At 59.9% G+C, this 15297-nt stretch overlaps 6 protein-coding genes across 6 annotated transcripts; 3 read left to right on the top strand and 3 right to left on the bottom strand.

Annotated features, from left to right (window-relative positions):
- Nucleotides 1–150: 150 nt before the first annotated feature.
- BKCO1_8000234 (mmc protein) lies at nucleotides 151–717 on the bottom strand (the record flags this gene model as incomplete). The annotated part of the gene is made up of 2 exons (XM_020279341.1): nucleotides 151–572; nucleotides 627–717. The coding sequence occupies 2 exons, from the start codon at nucleotides 715–717 to the stop codon at nucleotides 151–153; spliced, it is 513 nt and encodes a 170-aa protein (XP_020133356.1).
- A 1034-nt stretch (nucleotides 718–1751) lies between these two features.
- Nucleotides 1752–2384, top strand: BKCO1_8000233 (set domain-containing protein; the record flags this gene model as incomplete). Its single annotated transcript, XM_020279340.1, has 1 exon — nucleotides 1752–2384. One exon carries the CDS (start codon nucleotides 1752–1754, stop codon nucleotides 2382–2384), a length of 633 nt encoding a protein of 210 aa, XP_020133355.1.
- Nucleotides 2385–4666: 2282 nt separating this feature from the next.
- BKCO1_8000232 (uncharacterized protein) lies at nucleotides 4667–5269 on the top strand (the record flags this gene model as incomplete). Its single annotated transcript, XM_020279339.1, has 2 exons — nucleotides 4667–4699; nucleotides 4751–5269. 2 exons carry the CDS (start codon nucleotides 4667–4669, stop codon nucleotides 5267–5269), a joined length of 552 nt encoding a protein of 183 aa, XP_020133354.1.
- A 2481-nt stretch (nucleotides 5270–7750) lies between these two features.
- BKCO1_8000231 (nuclear serine protease 2 nma111) lies at nucleotides 7751–11060 on the bottom strand (the record flags this gene model as incomplete). The annotated part of the gene is made up of 5 exons (XM_020279338.1): nucleotides 7751–8460; nucleotides 8515–9462; nucleotides 9521–10508; nucleotides 10565–10621; nucleotides 10674–11060. The coding sequence occupies 5 exons, from the start codon at nucleotides 11058–11060 to the stop codon at nucleotides 7751–7753; spliced, it is 3090 nt and encodes a 1029-aa protein (XP_020133259.1).
- A 697-nt stretch (nucleotides 11061–11757) lies between these two features.
- BKCO1_8000230 (uncharacterized protein) lies at nucleotides 11758–12218 on the bottom strand (the record flags this gene model as incomplete). Its single annotated transcript, XM_020279337.1, has 2 exons — nucleotides 11758–12114; nucleotides 12174–12218. 2 exons carry the CDS (start codon nucleotides 12216–12218, stop codon nucleotides 11758–11760), a joined length of 402 nt encoding a protein of 133 aa, XP_020133353.1.
- An 895-nt stretch (nucleotides 12219–13113) lies between these two features.
- On the top strand, nucleotides 13114–13962 carry BKCO1_8000229 (ap-2 complex subunit sigma; the record flags this gene model as incomplete). Its single annotated transcript, XM_020279335.1, has 5 exons — nucleotides 13114–13148; nucleotides 13221–13260; nucleotides 13337–13366; nucleotides 13503–13733; nucleotides 13861–13962. 5 exons carry the CDS (start codon nucleotides 13114–13116, stop codon nucleotides 13960–13962), a joined length of 438 nt encoding a protein of 145 aa, XP_020133211.1.
- Nucleotides 13963–15297: the final 1335 nt, after the last annotated feature.

Raw genomic sequence — 15297 nt, 5'->3', positions numbered from 1 at the left:
GAAATTAACGACAGGCAGCTTTCGCCGCGCCGTCGATGCAAAGGCGGTAGGAAGTTGCCGACCGGATACTGGCCCCCAGACGTGGGGGAGGCCAGTTATGCCACCGCGTCGACGCCAAGAAGACAAAGGAAGAAAGTGACGGCAGGCTTCTTACAAGACGTAAGCAGCGAAGCCGAGGAGAGCGGCCAGACCAGCGCCCGAGGCGGCGATGTGGTTGGCAGCACCCGTCTGGGTGCTGGAGGCCGAGGCGCCGGCAGTTCCAGACGCAGAACCCGCGGCGGTCGCGGTGGAGGAGAGGACTGGCTTGCTGATGCTGACGGTGCTGTTGGTGCTGTTGCCACCGGTGGGGTAGGGAGCAGAGGAGCTCGACGAGATGACGGGCATCTGGTGGGCCGAGGGAGTCGTGGGGCGAGGGGTGGCTGCGTTGGGAGTGCCGGCCACCTGCTTGGTGACAGTGCAACCACCGGGGCAGTCGGTGATGGTCAAGGTGGTGGCAGAGGAGACGGTGTACGTCTTGCCGGCCTGGGTGAAGGAGGTGGCGTACGGGCAGAAGGTGGTGTACTCGCTGACGACTGGAAGACTGGATCAGCTCGGGGCCTTGACGGACAAAGACAGCGGAGACTTACCCTCGGTCACGTAGACATCGCCGGTGGAGTTTCCGGCAGCCTGGGCACCGGCGGCAAGGGCGGCGGCGGCGACAACGGCGGAGAAACGCATTATGAAGGTCTGGATCTAAGGTGTCGACGGGAGGGGTGCAAAAGAGTGTACTCGGTGACGACCGGTTGCTGCAGGGTGAAGAGAGCGAGAGTGGGTGGGGAGGGAGAAGTGCGGCGGGCAGACGGACAGCATCTTTATAGCAAGCATGGCGTTTGACACCGTCTGGCTGGCCGTTGTACGGGACGGCAATCTCGAGGCTGGCGGCGCCGGTGCTCAGGAGCACGGGTGGACCGAATCAGGTAAAGGGGGCGGTCGGGGGGAGTAGGACGGAAGAGTCTAGCCAGCCGGCCAAGAAGCGAAATTAAACGGCGAAAGCTGGGGCAGAGGCGCAGGTGCAGGCAGGCGGGCCGTGGAGTGGGCGGCCGTTCCCCTGGCGCTTGACTCGCCCGATTCTAGTGTCAGGCACCCGGCCACGCGTGCCACCGGGAGCCACGGGTGCTGGTCGAACGCGTCAATAGAGCATGGATGCTGCAAAAATAGCCGGGGCAGATCGGGATGTGTTCGAGAAGGCGCGAGGTCCAGCCCAGCCGCGAAGGGAGGAGGTGTTTGTGGCGGGGATTGCCTGTTGCCGCGCTTCAGCCAGCTTGTTTCAATTCGCCGCCGCATGAACGCCTGCACGCCTGGCCTCCGGTCGTGGCTGCGGGCCTGGCGGGAGTGGACGGCCGGCGGCCCCGGGCAGGCAGTGTGGCAGTGTGGCAGCGACGCGCTGCGCTGGACGGCCGGTCGTCATCGTGGCCATCGTGGTCGGCGCCACACCAGCCGCCAAGCGAAACCCTCACCAGCCCCAGCCCATCGCATCCTCCACAACAGCACCACACCCCAAGCCTTCCTGCACCCGGCTGCGCCGCCTGTGCTTGGCCACGCGGCTCTGCTCTATTTTTTGCAACACGTCCAATTCCGCTTCGCGCCTCACACGTCGCAGGGCCCGCCGAAATTTACAGTCGCGGCGATCGGCACAGGAGACGCTCCCTCCCCTGGTCTCGGCCCGCCGCGATTTTCCAATCTTTCTTTGGAGTCCACAATCGTCGCGAGCTATGGGCCCGCCCAAGTCTGTCGCTCCCAAGGGCTGGCCGCCCGCCGTCACCTACATCGTGGCCCCGCTGTACTCCAGAGCGTGCTCGCCAGAGCTGATCAACCAGCTTCACACGCCGCCCGCGCAGCCAACGCCCCTCCGACCCCCGCCTGCGCCGTCGCCCTTGGTCCGCGTCACCCAGATCAGTGACCCGTCGCACCCCGCCCACGGCCAGCACGGGCTCTTCGCCTCCCGCCATCTCGCCCCCGACACCTTTGTTATCCTGTACTTGGGTCTTGTTCACACCCGCACAGACGCCGATCCCGCCTCTGACTATGACCTGTCCCTGGACCGTGAGCTGGGAATCGGCGTTGACGCCACGCGCATCGGCAACGAGGCCCGCTTCATCAACGATTATCGTGGCGTAGGCCCACCCGGCCCCAACGCCGAGTTCCGGGAGCTGTGGGTGGACCTGGGTCGAGGCGGCCTGGAGAAACGCATGGGCGTCTTCGTTCTGAGCGCAGGGAAGAGCGGGAAGAGAGCCAAGGGCATCGCCAAGGGCGACGAGATACTAGTAAGCTACGGAAAAGGCTTTTGGAGCGAGCGCAGGAAAGAGCAGGAAGGTGAATCCGAGTCGTCGCCAGCTACCCAGTAGTCCCTTGGTCCCTCGACTCATGTGTCGCTCCGTCGAACATTCCGGATCAGCATGACAGGTCACACGCCATCGAGCCATTGCCTATCATCTGCAAGCCTGTGGCGGTGCGCCCGCCTGGGCGTCGACGAAGAGGGACATCGCCATGGAAATCCCGATCCGCGCGGCTGCTGGGATTCTGTTTAACCCCCAGATCCTCTATCATGCCCATACCAGATGCCCATATGGACGTGAATCTTGCAGGTTACCTAGGACGACCAGCCCGAGTGCTGCCTTTGACTCGTCTCCCCTACTTTGCCCCTGGCGACGGTTCCGAACGAGCTTGCCTCCACATCACTGTGCGGCACGTCCAGTAGGCTATCCGTACCGTAGAGCCGTTCTCTAGTGATAGCGGTCAGTAGTCAACGGGCACAGCGGCACTAGGATTCGATCTAGTTCCCTTCCGATGATGCATGACATCAGCCCACGCGACCGAAATAAGCAGACAGGAAAAACTAATTCCAAGGACAAAGACATTGGCCCATCTAGGTACCGGGCGCGATTCTCGGGACGGTGCAGAGGACTTGGTTCAAGCGGTGGTAGATCGCTCGATGAGCTGGTGTTGAGGTTCTGCTCACAAACGCCACATGAGATCATGTTGACGATCATGGACATGTAGGGGATCTGCGGCAGCAAGATTATCTACCGCGCTTCCGTATTGGGCTACACCTGCGTGGTGTTGTCGCAACTGTGCAGGACAGTCTACGATTTGACTGCAGCCTCCCTGATTCTCCAGATGTTGCCCTTGAAGACGATCATAGGCAGCTCTGCGTCCAATGCAAGGTTCTGTGGCTTGTCGTCGCCGTCTCGGGCGAGCTCACACCACGTTTTGCGCGGGCTCTCCGCATGCTCGTGATTGTGCCCATCGACGTCATGGTTATACAAGTCAGCAGGGTGTTACGGCTCGGGTGGTGGAAGAGGCGAAGCGGGATTGGGAGCGTGTCAGTCCAGCTGCCTTGACGTGTTTGAACAAGCGCTTTGGAGCGAAGCGGGCAGAGCCGGCCGGGCTGAAGTGGCCATCGGACGGCGACGGGAAAAGGACGGCGGTCGTGCATGTTAGGAATCGGGGTGGGTGGGAAACACAGCAGCATGCGATGCACAACCCGGGTTCCTGTTGATTGACAGGCACGCTGACGAGTCCCGAGTCGGGTCAACGTGGTGGAGCCCACCCGACCAGCTGAAAGCAGCATGATCAGCCAACCAACAAGCCGCTTTCGGGCCTTGTGAGGGGCTATGCGAGCTTCCAGAGGGCCCGAAGCGGCAAGTTGGTCGAGCGCTTGCTGCTGCGAGCGCCCGTGTCGCTGGAGTCGATGGTTCTGCGCGGCCGGGCGGGCGAAACGGTGAGAGGGCGGCGACAATGTCGCAGCAGGCGGCTGGGCTGGGCGGCATGAAATGGTCGGAAGCACGAAGGGTGTGGCGGGTCGTCTACCTGCAGCGGCTCAATAAACATGAAGATCGGGCCCAGGCTGCCGACGATCAGCATTTTCGGCGGGTCCCAGGATGCAGCGTCTGCTTGAACTCATCAGGATCCAGGATCGGGCGCGCGCTGGCTTGCTACGTAGGGGCGACGTAGCTCGACGCACGGAAGGCGTCGGCGGCAATGGGGTCATGGGCGGAGCTGGTTGGTGCTGTGGATTGCAGAGGTGGTTGCGGGTGATGCAGTTGTCTTCGGCGGCGCTCGGACCCGTCGAAGCAGCGCGGACCGGCCCTCCGATTCGCGCCTGTTACTTCATCCCTACGTTTCGCACGTCATCGCGTTAATGTATCTCTGGCACCGTCGTCCCGGGGCCCCGGGGAAAAAAATGCTGGGAGGTGAAGGGGGGCGGGCGGCAGGGCAGCTCAAATAGGCGGCGCGCCCCTGGGAGTTGCGCGCGGTCAAAGACGCACCGCTCCAGCCTTGCGAAGCTAGCACTGCAGCCCGTCCCGCTTGACACCCTTGACACCCACCCCACTAGCGCCCCAGACTGCCCGCACTGCGTCGTGCAGCCTGCAGCCAACCCACCCCTGCCGCTGCCAGCCTATCACGCTACCACCGCCGGTATACATAGCACCAGCTCCCAACTATCCTCGCCCCCGGCCTCAATCCTCGCACCACTACTGCCCGCTGCGCCATATATCAACCTGTCCGGCCCGCCCTGCTGCCTCTCCAGCTCCATACTCCACTCCACACCCTCCACCCACCCATTGCCGCCCAACAGTGGTTGTCCATGACTGCGTCACTCGCCCACCTGGATCCTCTTGTCACAATGGCCCCGCAGTCTCGCCGCGGCTCCAGCAGCGTAAGCACGCCGTCGCCCCCTCGCGCCCAGCTCCCCGCTGACCCGCCGCAGAACGACCCCTACCACCGCTATCTACTGCTCTCCACCCAGCAGGAGACTCTCCGCCAGCGTCTGACGCTGCAGATCCCGCCCTCGACATCGACCCTGACCAACGAGCCATCATACTCTCCTCGCTCGTCCTTTTCGTCGGACATGTCCACCCAGTACAGTCCGACACACTCGCCCTCTCAGACTCCGGCAACCCCCCACCACACAGCCGCTCCCTCCAGCGCTGCCAGCTCATCGCCAACTCCCGACATGCCAGGTGTCGTGCACTCCTCTCACGCTTCGCACCACGGCATCCGCGCCGGCCAGCCCGTGCCCGAGGACAGCAAGCTGTATGACGTAAACAAGCAGGTCAAAGCTGTGCTGACCGAACTGCTCAACACCGACAGCGTCAAGCACGACGAGCGCTTCCGCATGTGGGTGCAAGGACGCCTCATGGAGACTGAGATGGAAATGCGTCGTCAGCGCAGGAGACGGAGCAGTGTTGACCGAGAAGTGCTCGAGAGCATCGCCGAGCATTTCTGATTTATCTGAATCCACAAGTGCATTCATTCTGTTGGATTGGGAAAACGGGGCGGAAAAGTTTGGCAGTCGGGAGTTTTCTTTCGGAGTTGCGAGCGTTTGTTCACGATCCTTTTGGATTGTTTTGTCATGGAGCCTGGGCGGCGTTGTGGTTCAGCGCTGTACTATACCGGGCTTGGCGCTTCACAGAGGCAGTGCGGTTTGCATCTTTTTCTTTTGCTTCTATGATACCAGGCGCCACCGGCTTGCGCATTTCACCTCTTTCTTGCGTGTTTCCCCGCTTGTAGCTCTGCAGTTCGTCTAATCGACACCATGTCCATCACCCCATTGCCTCCTTTCTCCGCTCGAGTGTGTTATCGGAACCAGGGCATCACGCAACCTTGACTCGCGGCTTGCGCCAGCTCACGCCTCCGGGACCACCCAACGAACCCTCGTTCAGCCGCGGGCGCCCGTCCTCGCTTTGCTGGCCGCCCTCTCCCTTACCGTCTCTAGCACCAAAGCCAAAGGGCCCGGCGACGATCGTCCCGTCCTACCGGCGCCCTTACCGGCCAACCCTAGACGAGAGCCATCTTGGCCACCCCGCATCTCCAGCAGCCACCACCCACGGCGGCCAGCCAACCACGTCGCGGTCCGCGCGCCCAGCGTCCCCGAGCCTCCCCACGGCGACTTGTCGGACACACAGCCCGCCGCTAGCTGGAGCAACCTGGAACGCTGTCCATGGCCCGTCCTTTTGCCTCCTCTCCCCGTCTGCCCTTTTCCGCGGATGCCTCACCTTCAATGGCGGGCTCCTGTGCGCCAAATGGAGGGAATGGCGGCGCGGCTGTTCGTATAAGCAAGCCATGAACAGGCGGCGGCTAGGTGGGCCGAGATTGGAGCGGGTTATGGGCGAGTTCATCAGACGGGTCATCAGACGGCGGCACCCAGCGGCTCCATCGATGGCTGCGTTGGCGGAATAATCGACCGCCACCCCGCTTCGTTTATTTATAACTCTCGACAACAGGTGTTCTCCGCCACGGTTTTGCGGCCGCTTCTCATCAATCTCCGGTTCGATCGTGCTGGAGCGACTGCTGCACCGGGGCCCGGCCAGGCTGGCTGATGGTGGGCAGCGAAGGCGCCTCTTTTGGCAGGCGTGGCTGTGGGGCAATCAAGTTGCCATGTTTCGTTGGCCTGTGTGGCGGGCACGATTGCGTACCTTTTTTTTTTCTTGCTTCCCCTCACCGGCTGCTCGTTGCGCAAACTACGGCGGATGCGGCAAGGCGCACCGAGAGGGGGAGGGTGCTTGCGGGTGACGGGAGCTGGATGTTTCGGGGCTTGTTCGTGGTTGACTGACGGTGGGGCCAGGGTGGAGTGAAGCCTCAGCTGATAACCCCGCCTTTGCGCTCTTCTGGGGGACGCGAGTGCGGAGTATTGTTATCTTCACGTGCTGGCTATGGGCCTCGTTCGGAGCTCCGCCGCTGTCCCTGGTCTTCCATCTTCGGTGGGCTCTAGACTCCCGGAGATGCATGCGTGTACGTCCAGTGTGGCAGCCAGTCGCGAGCCAATCTCAACTCCCACAACACCAAGGACCGCGTGATTAGCCGCTCAAGCTGCTGCGGATGGGCGCGGATGGGGGGGAGAGCAGGGTCTGCCAGATCAGCCCCAGCCAGATGGGGCGTGGAGCTCAATGCTGACGTGCAGCATGCGCAACCATGCACATGCAAAATTGGCTTTCCTGCCCTCTCTGAAACCATGGGCGGCATTGGTGGATCGCGCGCGCAAAGTCTCCTGATGGGCATCTGATGTCGCAGAAGACGTGGGGAGCGTTGGCGTGTGAGATGCAGGGCCTCCGGATGGGGAACCAAGGGCAGCCTGCGATCCCTCGTCCCTGGCCTGCTCCTGTGCCCTGGGGCCTACTGGGCAACAGAGCGGCGTGGCCATGCACCGCTGGTTCCAGACAATCCACCGCTTGCAGAAGATGGTGAGGAGAGAATCCAGTCCGTTGTCGGCACCTCACTTCACCATGACCGCGGGCTCCTGCACCTTGCTGTCTCCAACACGGGAGGACGGAGGTGGTCGACACGGCGGCCATCAAGGCCATGTCAGTGCTTTGTGGCTTCTCATCACTTGGCGTGTGGAGCATGGGAAAGGAAATAAGAGAGTGGGGCGCACAAACACTTTCCTGGCACCTCTGGGCATCTGTCGTAGTCGTGGGTGGAGCCATGCAGGTATACGCATAGAAGGTTTCGAGAATGATTGTCTCGGTCATTGAACGCCCGGGGGTTTGCGATTTCTCGTGCAGCCCAGCACTATCCTGCAAGCAACATTCTCCCCTATTCCTCCCACTTCCCAGAAAGACGCCAGGTTATGCTTTTTGTTTTTAATGCCATTCCACGCCGCTCTAAGGAAAAGAAAAAACTGATCCGCCGTTTTGCTGCAGTCAGATTACCGGGTCTGTTATCCAGAAATTCTCCTCCGTCGACCTCTGACATGCATATGCTTGCAATTCTACTTCAATCTCTCCGGGATTTCCGCTCCCTCCTCTGCGGCAGCAGTGTCTGTAACGCCACTCATCATCTCCTTCGCGCCCCCTTCCTCACACTCATGCACGATGCGCTTCCAGCGTAGTTCCTCTGCTTCGTCCTTGACGAACTCGATCGTCGGGAAGTAATGTTCATTCTTCTTCATGGTTGCCACCCACGGCACGTTGTCGAACGTCATGACCTTCAGACGGAAGTACGTGTTGTCCGCGATCTTTTTGACCTCGCGCAAGAACGAACACAGGTCAGGCGTCGGCACTCCGTTGACGTGGGTCAAGAAGTTGGTCGGCGCAAGGCCGTAAGCGCAGGCAGGAGAACCGCGCATCCGACCAGAGACGTATATGTCCGAATGAACTTTACTAATCTGCTGACGCACTGCATGGTGCGGGCGGTGCAGAATAGCGCCGCAGAACAGGACGGCACGGTCGGTCTCGAGATCCTCAGTCGGTACTGTGGGTACCTTGATGCTGATCTCTTTTTGCTTCCGAATGATGACAGCATCAAGATGCTCGTTGTCGTACATAATGTCGAGATCAGAGACGCGGGTGATTAGCTTGTCATTGAACGACAAAATGACGTCGCCCTCAAGCAGGCCACCCTCGTGCCCAGAGTCAACTTTACGCACCATAAAGAGCTGGTGGCGTTCGGGATCCTCGTGTTCCACACGCTGGATCCATTCTAAGGTGCGTTAGCAGACATTTTTTTTTCAGTGACGGGGAAAATGCCACGTACCTTCGGAAACCCCCATAATACGGGCCTTGTCCATCTGGACCGTGTGCATCTCAACATTCAGGATGCGCAGCTTCGGCTGAACCCCATTGCGAAGTTGACGTAGCACCGGCTCAACCATGGGTGTTGAAAGACCAAGGTGGTACTCCATGTCTTTGCCGCTGTGAGACGAGCGCTCGCCAAGATATGTCAGCCAGATGGCTTGGACGGTGCCATCCTCGGCGATCAGCACGCCACTACCGCACTGTCCTGCCAGGTTCGTGTCCACAGTGACAGCGTCCAGGTTGATGGCACGGTAGCGTGGGGTGGCGGCACTTGCAGGAATCGCAACCGTTGTGATATCTGTGACGACAGTCTTGGCCACAACAGGGCGCAGGTTTTGGTTGAAGCCGAAGAAGATGGTTTCCTCGCCCTGCTTGATGAACTTGTCCGACAGTTTGGCCGTCTTCACGGGAGCTTGGACGAGGGAAGGATCGTACTTGACGATGGCGTAGTTCTGGAGAGGATGGAGGAACACCGGCTTGCCTTCAACAACTATCGAGTCGGCAATGGTGATTTGGATATCGCACAGATCGTACGGGACGATTGCACGGGAGACGAGCACAAGACCCTTTTCGGCATCCACAACAAGCCCATAGCCAACTTTCCTAGACCTGGGGAACCCATCGAGCTTCAGCGGCATCGATGAAGCTATCCGAACGAAGCTCCTCACGATGTCGACTGCTTGCGGGTGCTGCGCGTGGTCCATCCGGATGAAATTCGCGCGCTGAGGCTCGCGCAGCTTAGGTGGGATACGGTCTGCGAGATCTGAGAAGTCCCACAGACCAGTGGCGTCGTTTCGCTTAGCCAATTTCATCTTGTCATGCCAATGGCGATCGATGGTCAGGACGCTGGTGTTCAAGGTGTGCAGGTCGCGGATATGTTTGTAGGTGACGACAACCCTGCTGCGATCTGGTTGAGAAAACATGAGCACTGGAAGCACCAAAACGCCGCGGGAAAGCTGACGTACCAGGAATCTCTTTCATGACTTTGACAAAGGTATCGAGATCCGGAGTCTCCTTGTGGTCAATTGACTGGACCAGCCAGCCATATTCGCTACCTTCGAATCGGAAGGATCCGGCTGCCTCGCACACGAACACGCCCATGCCCTTGGTAGAAATGGCATACAGCCTGGCCTGCTGGTACGAAAGCTCGTGAAACGAGGCGCCGGCTGCCGAAACGAAGCGATCAGGGGTAATGGCATGGAGATCTTCAACGGACACTTCGACTTCCATGTCCACACCCTGGCGCTGGATCAAGAGCTTGATGATTCCGCCAACGCTGGAGTCAAGGGTATCGTCAAGGCGGATGAACTGAGTGATGAGCTCGCCATTCGCCTTGATCATGATATCACCCTCCTGGATCTTGGCATCCGCAGGCCCATTCGGAAGAATGACTTCAGCAACCAGAAGGCACGTCTCCTTGGGAAATTCCTTTCTAAGTGCATCTTCCCAGTTAGCGGTCAGGCCCAGCCTACGACACTCATCAAAAGGCTTGAGGATCCACTGGGTCTGGATGGTACCACGCGTCACAGGCTCGCCTTTCTGGACACACTGCAGGGCACGGAGTGGACGGTCCAGCGGGAGGAAGTAGTCGGTCGCAGCTCCGTCAGCTCGACCGCCAGCTTGCAGAGCCACAGCCGCTCCGTCACGGTTCACAACGGGACTGCCGGAACTGCCACCGCTGGCAGCAGCAGCAGCCTGAATGTAGTTTGTGTTGAAGTCGCTGTAGCCTTCTCCATATTCGGGAGCATTGCGATCCAGGCGGCTGATGACACCAGAAAGGATGCTAAGCTTCTCACCGGCATCGTTGCCAACAACCCTAATCTCCTCTCCAACGCGGGCCAGGTCCGGCCTGAGCTCCAACGCCGACAAGTCCATGTACTTTACAGCCTTGGGGTCGTATTTGAGGATGCCAAAGTCATGGACAGGATCGCGATAGACCGGATGAACGTCGACCTGAGGAAAGTCAGCCCCGTGTGTTGTGTGCAGGCGTCCAAGCTTGTGTGACAGACCTCCTCGTGATTGTCGAAGATGACGTATCCCCAAAAGGGGCCTGCGCCGACGACATGCTGCAAAACCATCAGCTCAGCGCGCGAAGCATTTGGAAAGCGAGATGCCTACTCTGTTTGTAAGGATGTAGCCCCGCTTGGCATCGACAACGAAGCCGGTAGCTTCGCTGGCCAAGGCGGAGTCGGTGTCAAAGGCGGCCGTCTGGCAAAAGTGGATGGAGACGACATTCTTGACGACCTTCTCGATGGTGCGCTGCCACTCGACCGTGTCGCCAGATGCGCCGATGTGGGTGACGGAGCGCATGTCGTCCGAGTCGTAGTCCATGTCCATGCCATTGGGCTGGGAGCCGTTGGCGCCGTTCATGGCGGCTTCTTCTTCTTCTTGTCCGGGCTGTGCTTGGGCGTCGCGCTCGGGGCGGCGCTGCTTCATGGGGCGGTCGTTGGAGGGCGTGGGGGGCTGCTTGCGCTTGCTGCGGGTGTCGTGGCTCTTGCGGTCCATGGCGACGGCGGGGGCGCGGCACGTATGCGGATTGGGCTGATGGAGGGAGCTTAATGCGCGGCGGGCGATGGGCGCAGACAACAGGCCGGGGGCGGGGGCAGCGCAGAAGGTAAGTGGCTGGCGCGGCGCAAGCAAGAGGGTGCTCGAAGGACGGAGACACAGCAGCGGCCGGGAAAGGCGCAGGTGCAGCGCTGGACAGCCAATTAAGGAGCGGCACAGGCGGGCGGGCAGAGGGCCAGCACGCATTCGACGGGAGAGATTGGCGACTCAACACCCACGGCTACTCGACGGGGCGGCGGGCTCGTGTGGATGGGGCTCTGCGCGATGAGGAGCGTCAAGGTGTTGACTTGCATTCAAATTTCAGGGCCGCCATGCGACCAGCGCCGGCCATTGGCCCGCGCGCCCGTCCGAGCGCACGGCAACGTCACTGCCAGTTGCTCGGCTGCTCTGCACGTCACTCGCTTTGATTTGCATGCTCCCTGCCAGCTATCTGCACTATTCATCTGCCTGTCCGCCCCCATTTCCTTGGCCGAGAGAAAGCCCACCGCAGCAAGCCACAGCACATGATGTTGCATCCACTCCGCCGCCGCCCTCAAGTGAAGACGCAGCTTCCTAATTCGACCTTTTGATCTTTCCTTGGACGTTTCCCCGTCTGCCGCCCCTTGCTCCGCGACAAGTACGTCTCGCCCGTTGGAGATCACTGGTCGCGCGTCTGCTTCCTGTCACGCTCGCTGGCCTCATCTTCCTTCTCGTCGTCGTCCTCCTTGTCGTCGTCGCCGTGCTGCTCGCCTTCACTCTTGACCTCGGCCTCGGCGTCTTCGGCGCTTGCCTCGCCCTTGGACGCTGCCTCCTCCGGACAAGCTTTGGCCAGCTCGGCGCTGTCTGCTTCTCCAATCTCGCCGCTCTTGAGTTTGTCGAGTTGTGGCCTGTAGGAATCCGCAAGGCGCCTCATCATCATCTTGACGGCTGCTACCCTCTTGCCCGGAGGGAGAGTAGCCTTGCTCCAGTCGATCGTAGCAGCACCGCTGTCAAACAGGTGAACCAAGAACACCATCTGCAACCTCAGTCGGTGGAGCGCGCATCTGTCTCGGCGTACTCATGGGCAGAACGTACCTTCGTCTCATCGGTCCACCGGAAAGCAGCCTTTCCGTCGGCCATGTTGTTTGGATGCGAGTCGCGTTAGCTTTGCTTTGCGCAAATACGGTGTTGATCTTGCTTCTCACTCGCGGTAGTCTCGACTGCCTTGGAGGTAGCGATGTGGCGGTGGTGTTGTGGTGAAAGCAGAGAAAGAACGAAAAGAAGAGCGGGCGGTGGCTTTATAGCTTTCAGGTACTGCTCTGCTGACCCTCGTAGCATCTGTTCACGTGGACCCTGGAACTGGACCCTGCTTCACCTGCCCTTTACGGAAATCGAAGGCGCGGTTCGATCGTACATATCGACAAGACATATTGTGCCCAGCATGTGTGGATATCCCCACAGACTTCTCCCCCACTATGGTCACGTAAGTTCAGCGCATCGAGATCTTCAAGGATCCTGGGCTAGGACGGGGTCTACTTTCGAAAAAGGTATGCGTGAAAGTGAGCCGAAGCGTGTCTTGGGATAGAGTTGTGGAAGTGACCGATTTTCAGTACGCTTGGTTTTGCTGTCTGAATGTATCTGCCACGTATGGCATGGCTGCATACTACTCGTGAAGGACTCGGATGGATGTGGCTGGTGCAACAGGATCTAATCATCATAATCATCATAAGATTCTAAAAGCGTGGGTTTCTTTGGAGACCCCAATTGCGCGGAGAAAAAAAGTAGAGGGATTGACAGGCAAAATCTGGTCCAAGGTTCCTCGTGATCTATGAGGAGTGCAACAGGTGTGGGCACGACGTGGTGAGGCCAGCGGCGCGGCCACAACATCCTGCAGGCTAAGAACTGCGGCGGGCGACAGAAACCCCCGACGCAAGCGGGCGTCGCATCCCCGCCGATCGCATCACCCTGGCCGTTTCCGCCGACGCAGAGGGAGGCCTGCGCCAGAAACCACCACACCTCCACATCCGCCGCCATCATGGTGTTGTCCTACATCCTCATCCAAAACCGGCAGTGAGCGACCGTTGAAGTTCCCGCATCCTTCGGCTCCCGCAATGCTAACGGCTGCTTGTTGCTCGCCCGCAGGGGCAAGACGCGCCTGGCCAAGTGGTATGCGCCGTACAGCGTAAGCTCCCCCTCTCCACTGCACGCGCTGCTCCACCGCATCGTCCGCATCCGCTAAGCTCGCATCTGCCGTCTAGGATGAAGAAAAAGTCAAGTTAAAAGGCGAAGTCCGTTCCCCGCCTGCCCCGTCCGTCGCTTCGATCCCGCCCGTTCCCGCGGTTGCCCGTCTCCAATTCGTGATGGCCATGCCTGGCTCATCGCCCATTCTTGCAACGAGCCTCTGACGCCCGAGTTTGATGCTAGATCCACCGTCTTATTGCGCCGCGCGATCAAAAGCACCAGTCCAACTTTGTCGAGTTCCGGAATACATCCAAGATCGTGTATCGCCGGTACGCAGGGCTGTTCTTCTGTGCATGCGTCGACACCAACGACAACGAGCTTGCCTATCTCGAGGCCATCCACTTTTTCGTCGAGGTTCTGGACGCGTTTTTTGGGAACGTCTGCGAGTTGGATCTGGTGTTTAATTTCTACAAGGTTGGTGACTGCGAGCTCGACAGCAGTGAAGATAGGGGCGAAATCACTCCGCGAGCATTCGCGTCATGGGATTCAATCGCAAATTGGTGTTCGTGCGATGGCCAGGCTGACGAGATGTTCACGGCAGGTCTACGCGATTCTTGACGAGGTGTTCTTGGCCGGGGAGATCGAGGAGACGAGCAAGCAGGTGGTATTGACACGCCTGGAACATTTGGACAAGCTGGAGTAAACAAGGAGACGGGGTGCAAGATAGCACCGCTTCGAGTAGAGTCGCATCGGCGTAGGAGTCTGGCGTCAGGATTCGAGAAGTGTTGGCTTAAGCTACTCTTCCCCAAGGAAGTCGATATCAATGCTTGAGGAACATGAACTTATCTATATTTAGTCACTGAAACATGATTCAGACACATGTGACTACGCGACTGAGCTCTCTGCATAGCCCTCGACCCCCAACCGCCGGTTGTACGCAGCAACCGGCTACTCGACACCCTGGTCTCTCAGCATGCACGGCACAACCTGCACTGTGCAGTGCGGTGTACGGATTAGAAGCCGGACTCCTAAGCGGGTATGTCTGGGATCATGAATGGCACCACACGCGCCAAAATAGGCATCGTCGGCACGAGCAGTCCCATGGCGGTGGGCCAGGCACAGCGGAACGCGCCGTCACGTTGACAGATGGAGCCAGGGATATTTCTCGAAAGCCCGCGAGTAGCCGAGGGCCAAGCCAGCGACAAGTCCACAACAGAGCTCGATTCTTCACCGGTAAGCAGTGCAGGGGATGTCTCGGAGGAGGTGCAGCATGCTTGGGTCATGTCGGCGCATCTCGGCGAGCAAGGAGGCTGCTTGCCGAGTGTCTCGCAGGAGCAACCGGGCATATATCTTTACCAGCTAGTGATCATCATGGGTATTTGCAGGCAGACGGCCGGGCAAAACCGTGTGCACCGGCAAGCGCTAGGTAATACAAGCCAGGCACGCCGCGGCGCTACACGGTCAAATACATTTCGTAAATGCGGGCTGCCAAGCACGGGCGTTAAGGCAGTTGGGCACGGGGAGCTCGCGTGGGCGGGCCTGACGTGAGGCTAATGATACCAAGCATCAGTCGTCATCGGCATCGGCAAGAAGGCAGCGGCGCCGGCGGCGGCGCCAGCGTCCCGGATGACCGTTTTACCGCGTGGAAATGGCTGAAGGGGCGGGTTGGGTGGCGGCAAGGTGGCTCCGATTTGGCCAGCACGGCGGAACTCCGACTTCGGGGCATGGTCCTGCTGCACCATGGCCCTGCTGCACCATGGCGTATTGATGAGGCGCCTGGACCCTGAGCGGAAGTTGCCCCCATGGGCGGTCTTGTTCCAAGAAATATCGTGGAATAATCGGACGCTTTGACAGGTGCTTTCATCAGCTATGGCTGATTGTCGAAGCCACGCTGAATGGTCGGGCAGACATGTGCGCGCGCCCTATTACCGACACGGCCGCGGGCTGGGCGAGGGCGGCGTGTGCAGCTGGAGGACCTGGCGCCGTGACGAAGCGTCGACCGCGTGTCGGGCAGACAGGTGGCGGGCGTCGACCGGCG

Source organism: Diplodia corticola (assembly GCF_001883845.1).
Source record: "Diplodia corticola strain CBS 112549 chromosome Unknown scaffold8, whole genome shotgun sequence".
NCBI lineage: Eukaryota > Fungi > Ascomycota > Dothideomycetes > Botryosphaeriales > Botryosphaeriaceae > Diplodia > Diplodia corticola.
The sequence above is the reverse complement of the archived record's forward strand: the minus strand, read 5'-3'. Positions and strand labels throughout refer to the sequence as shown.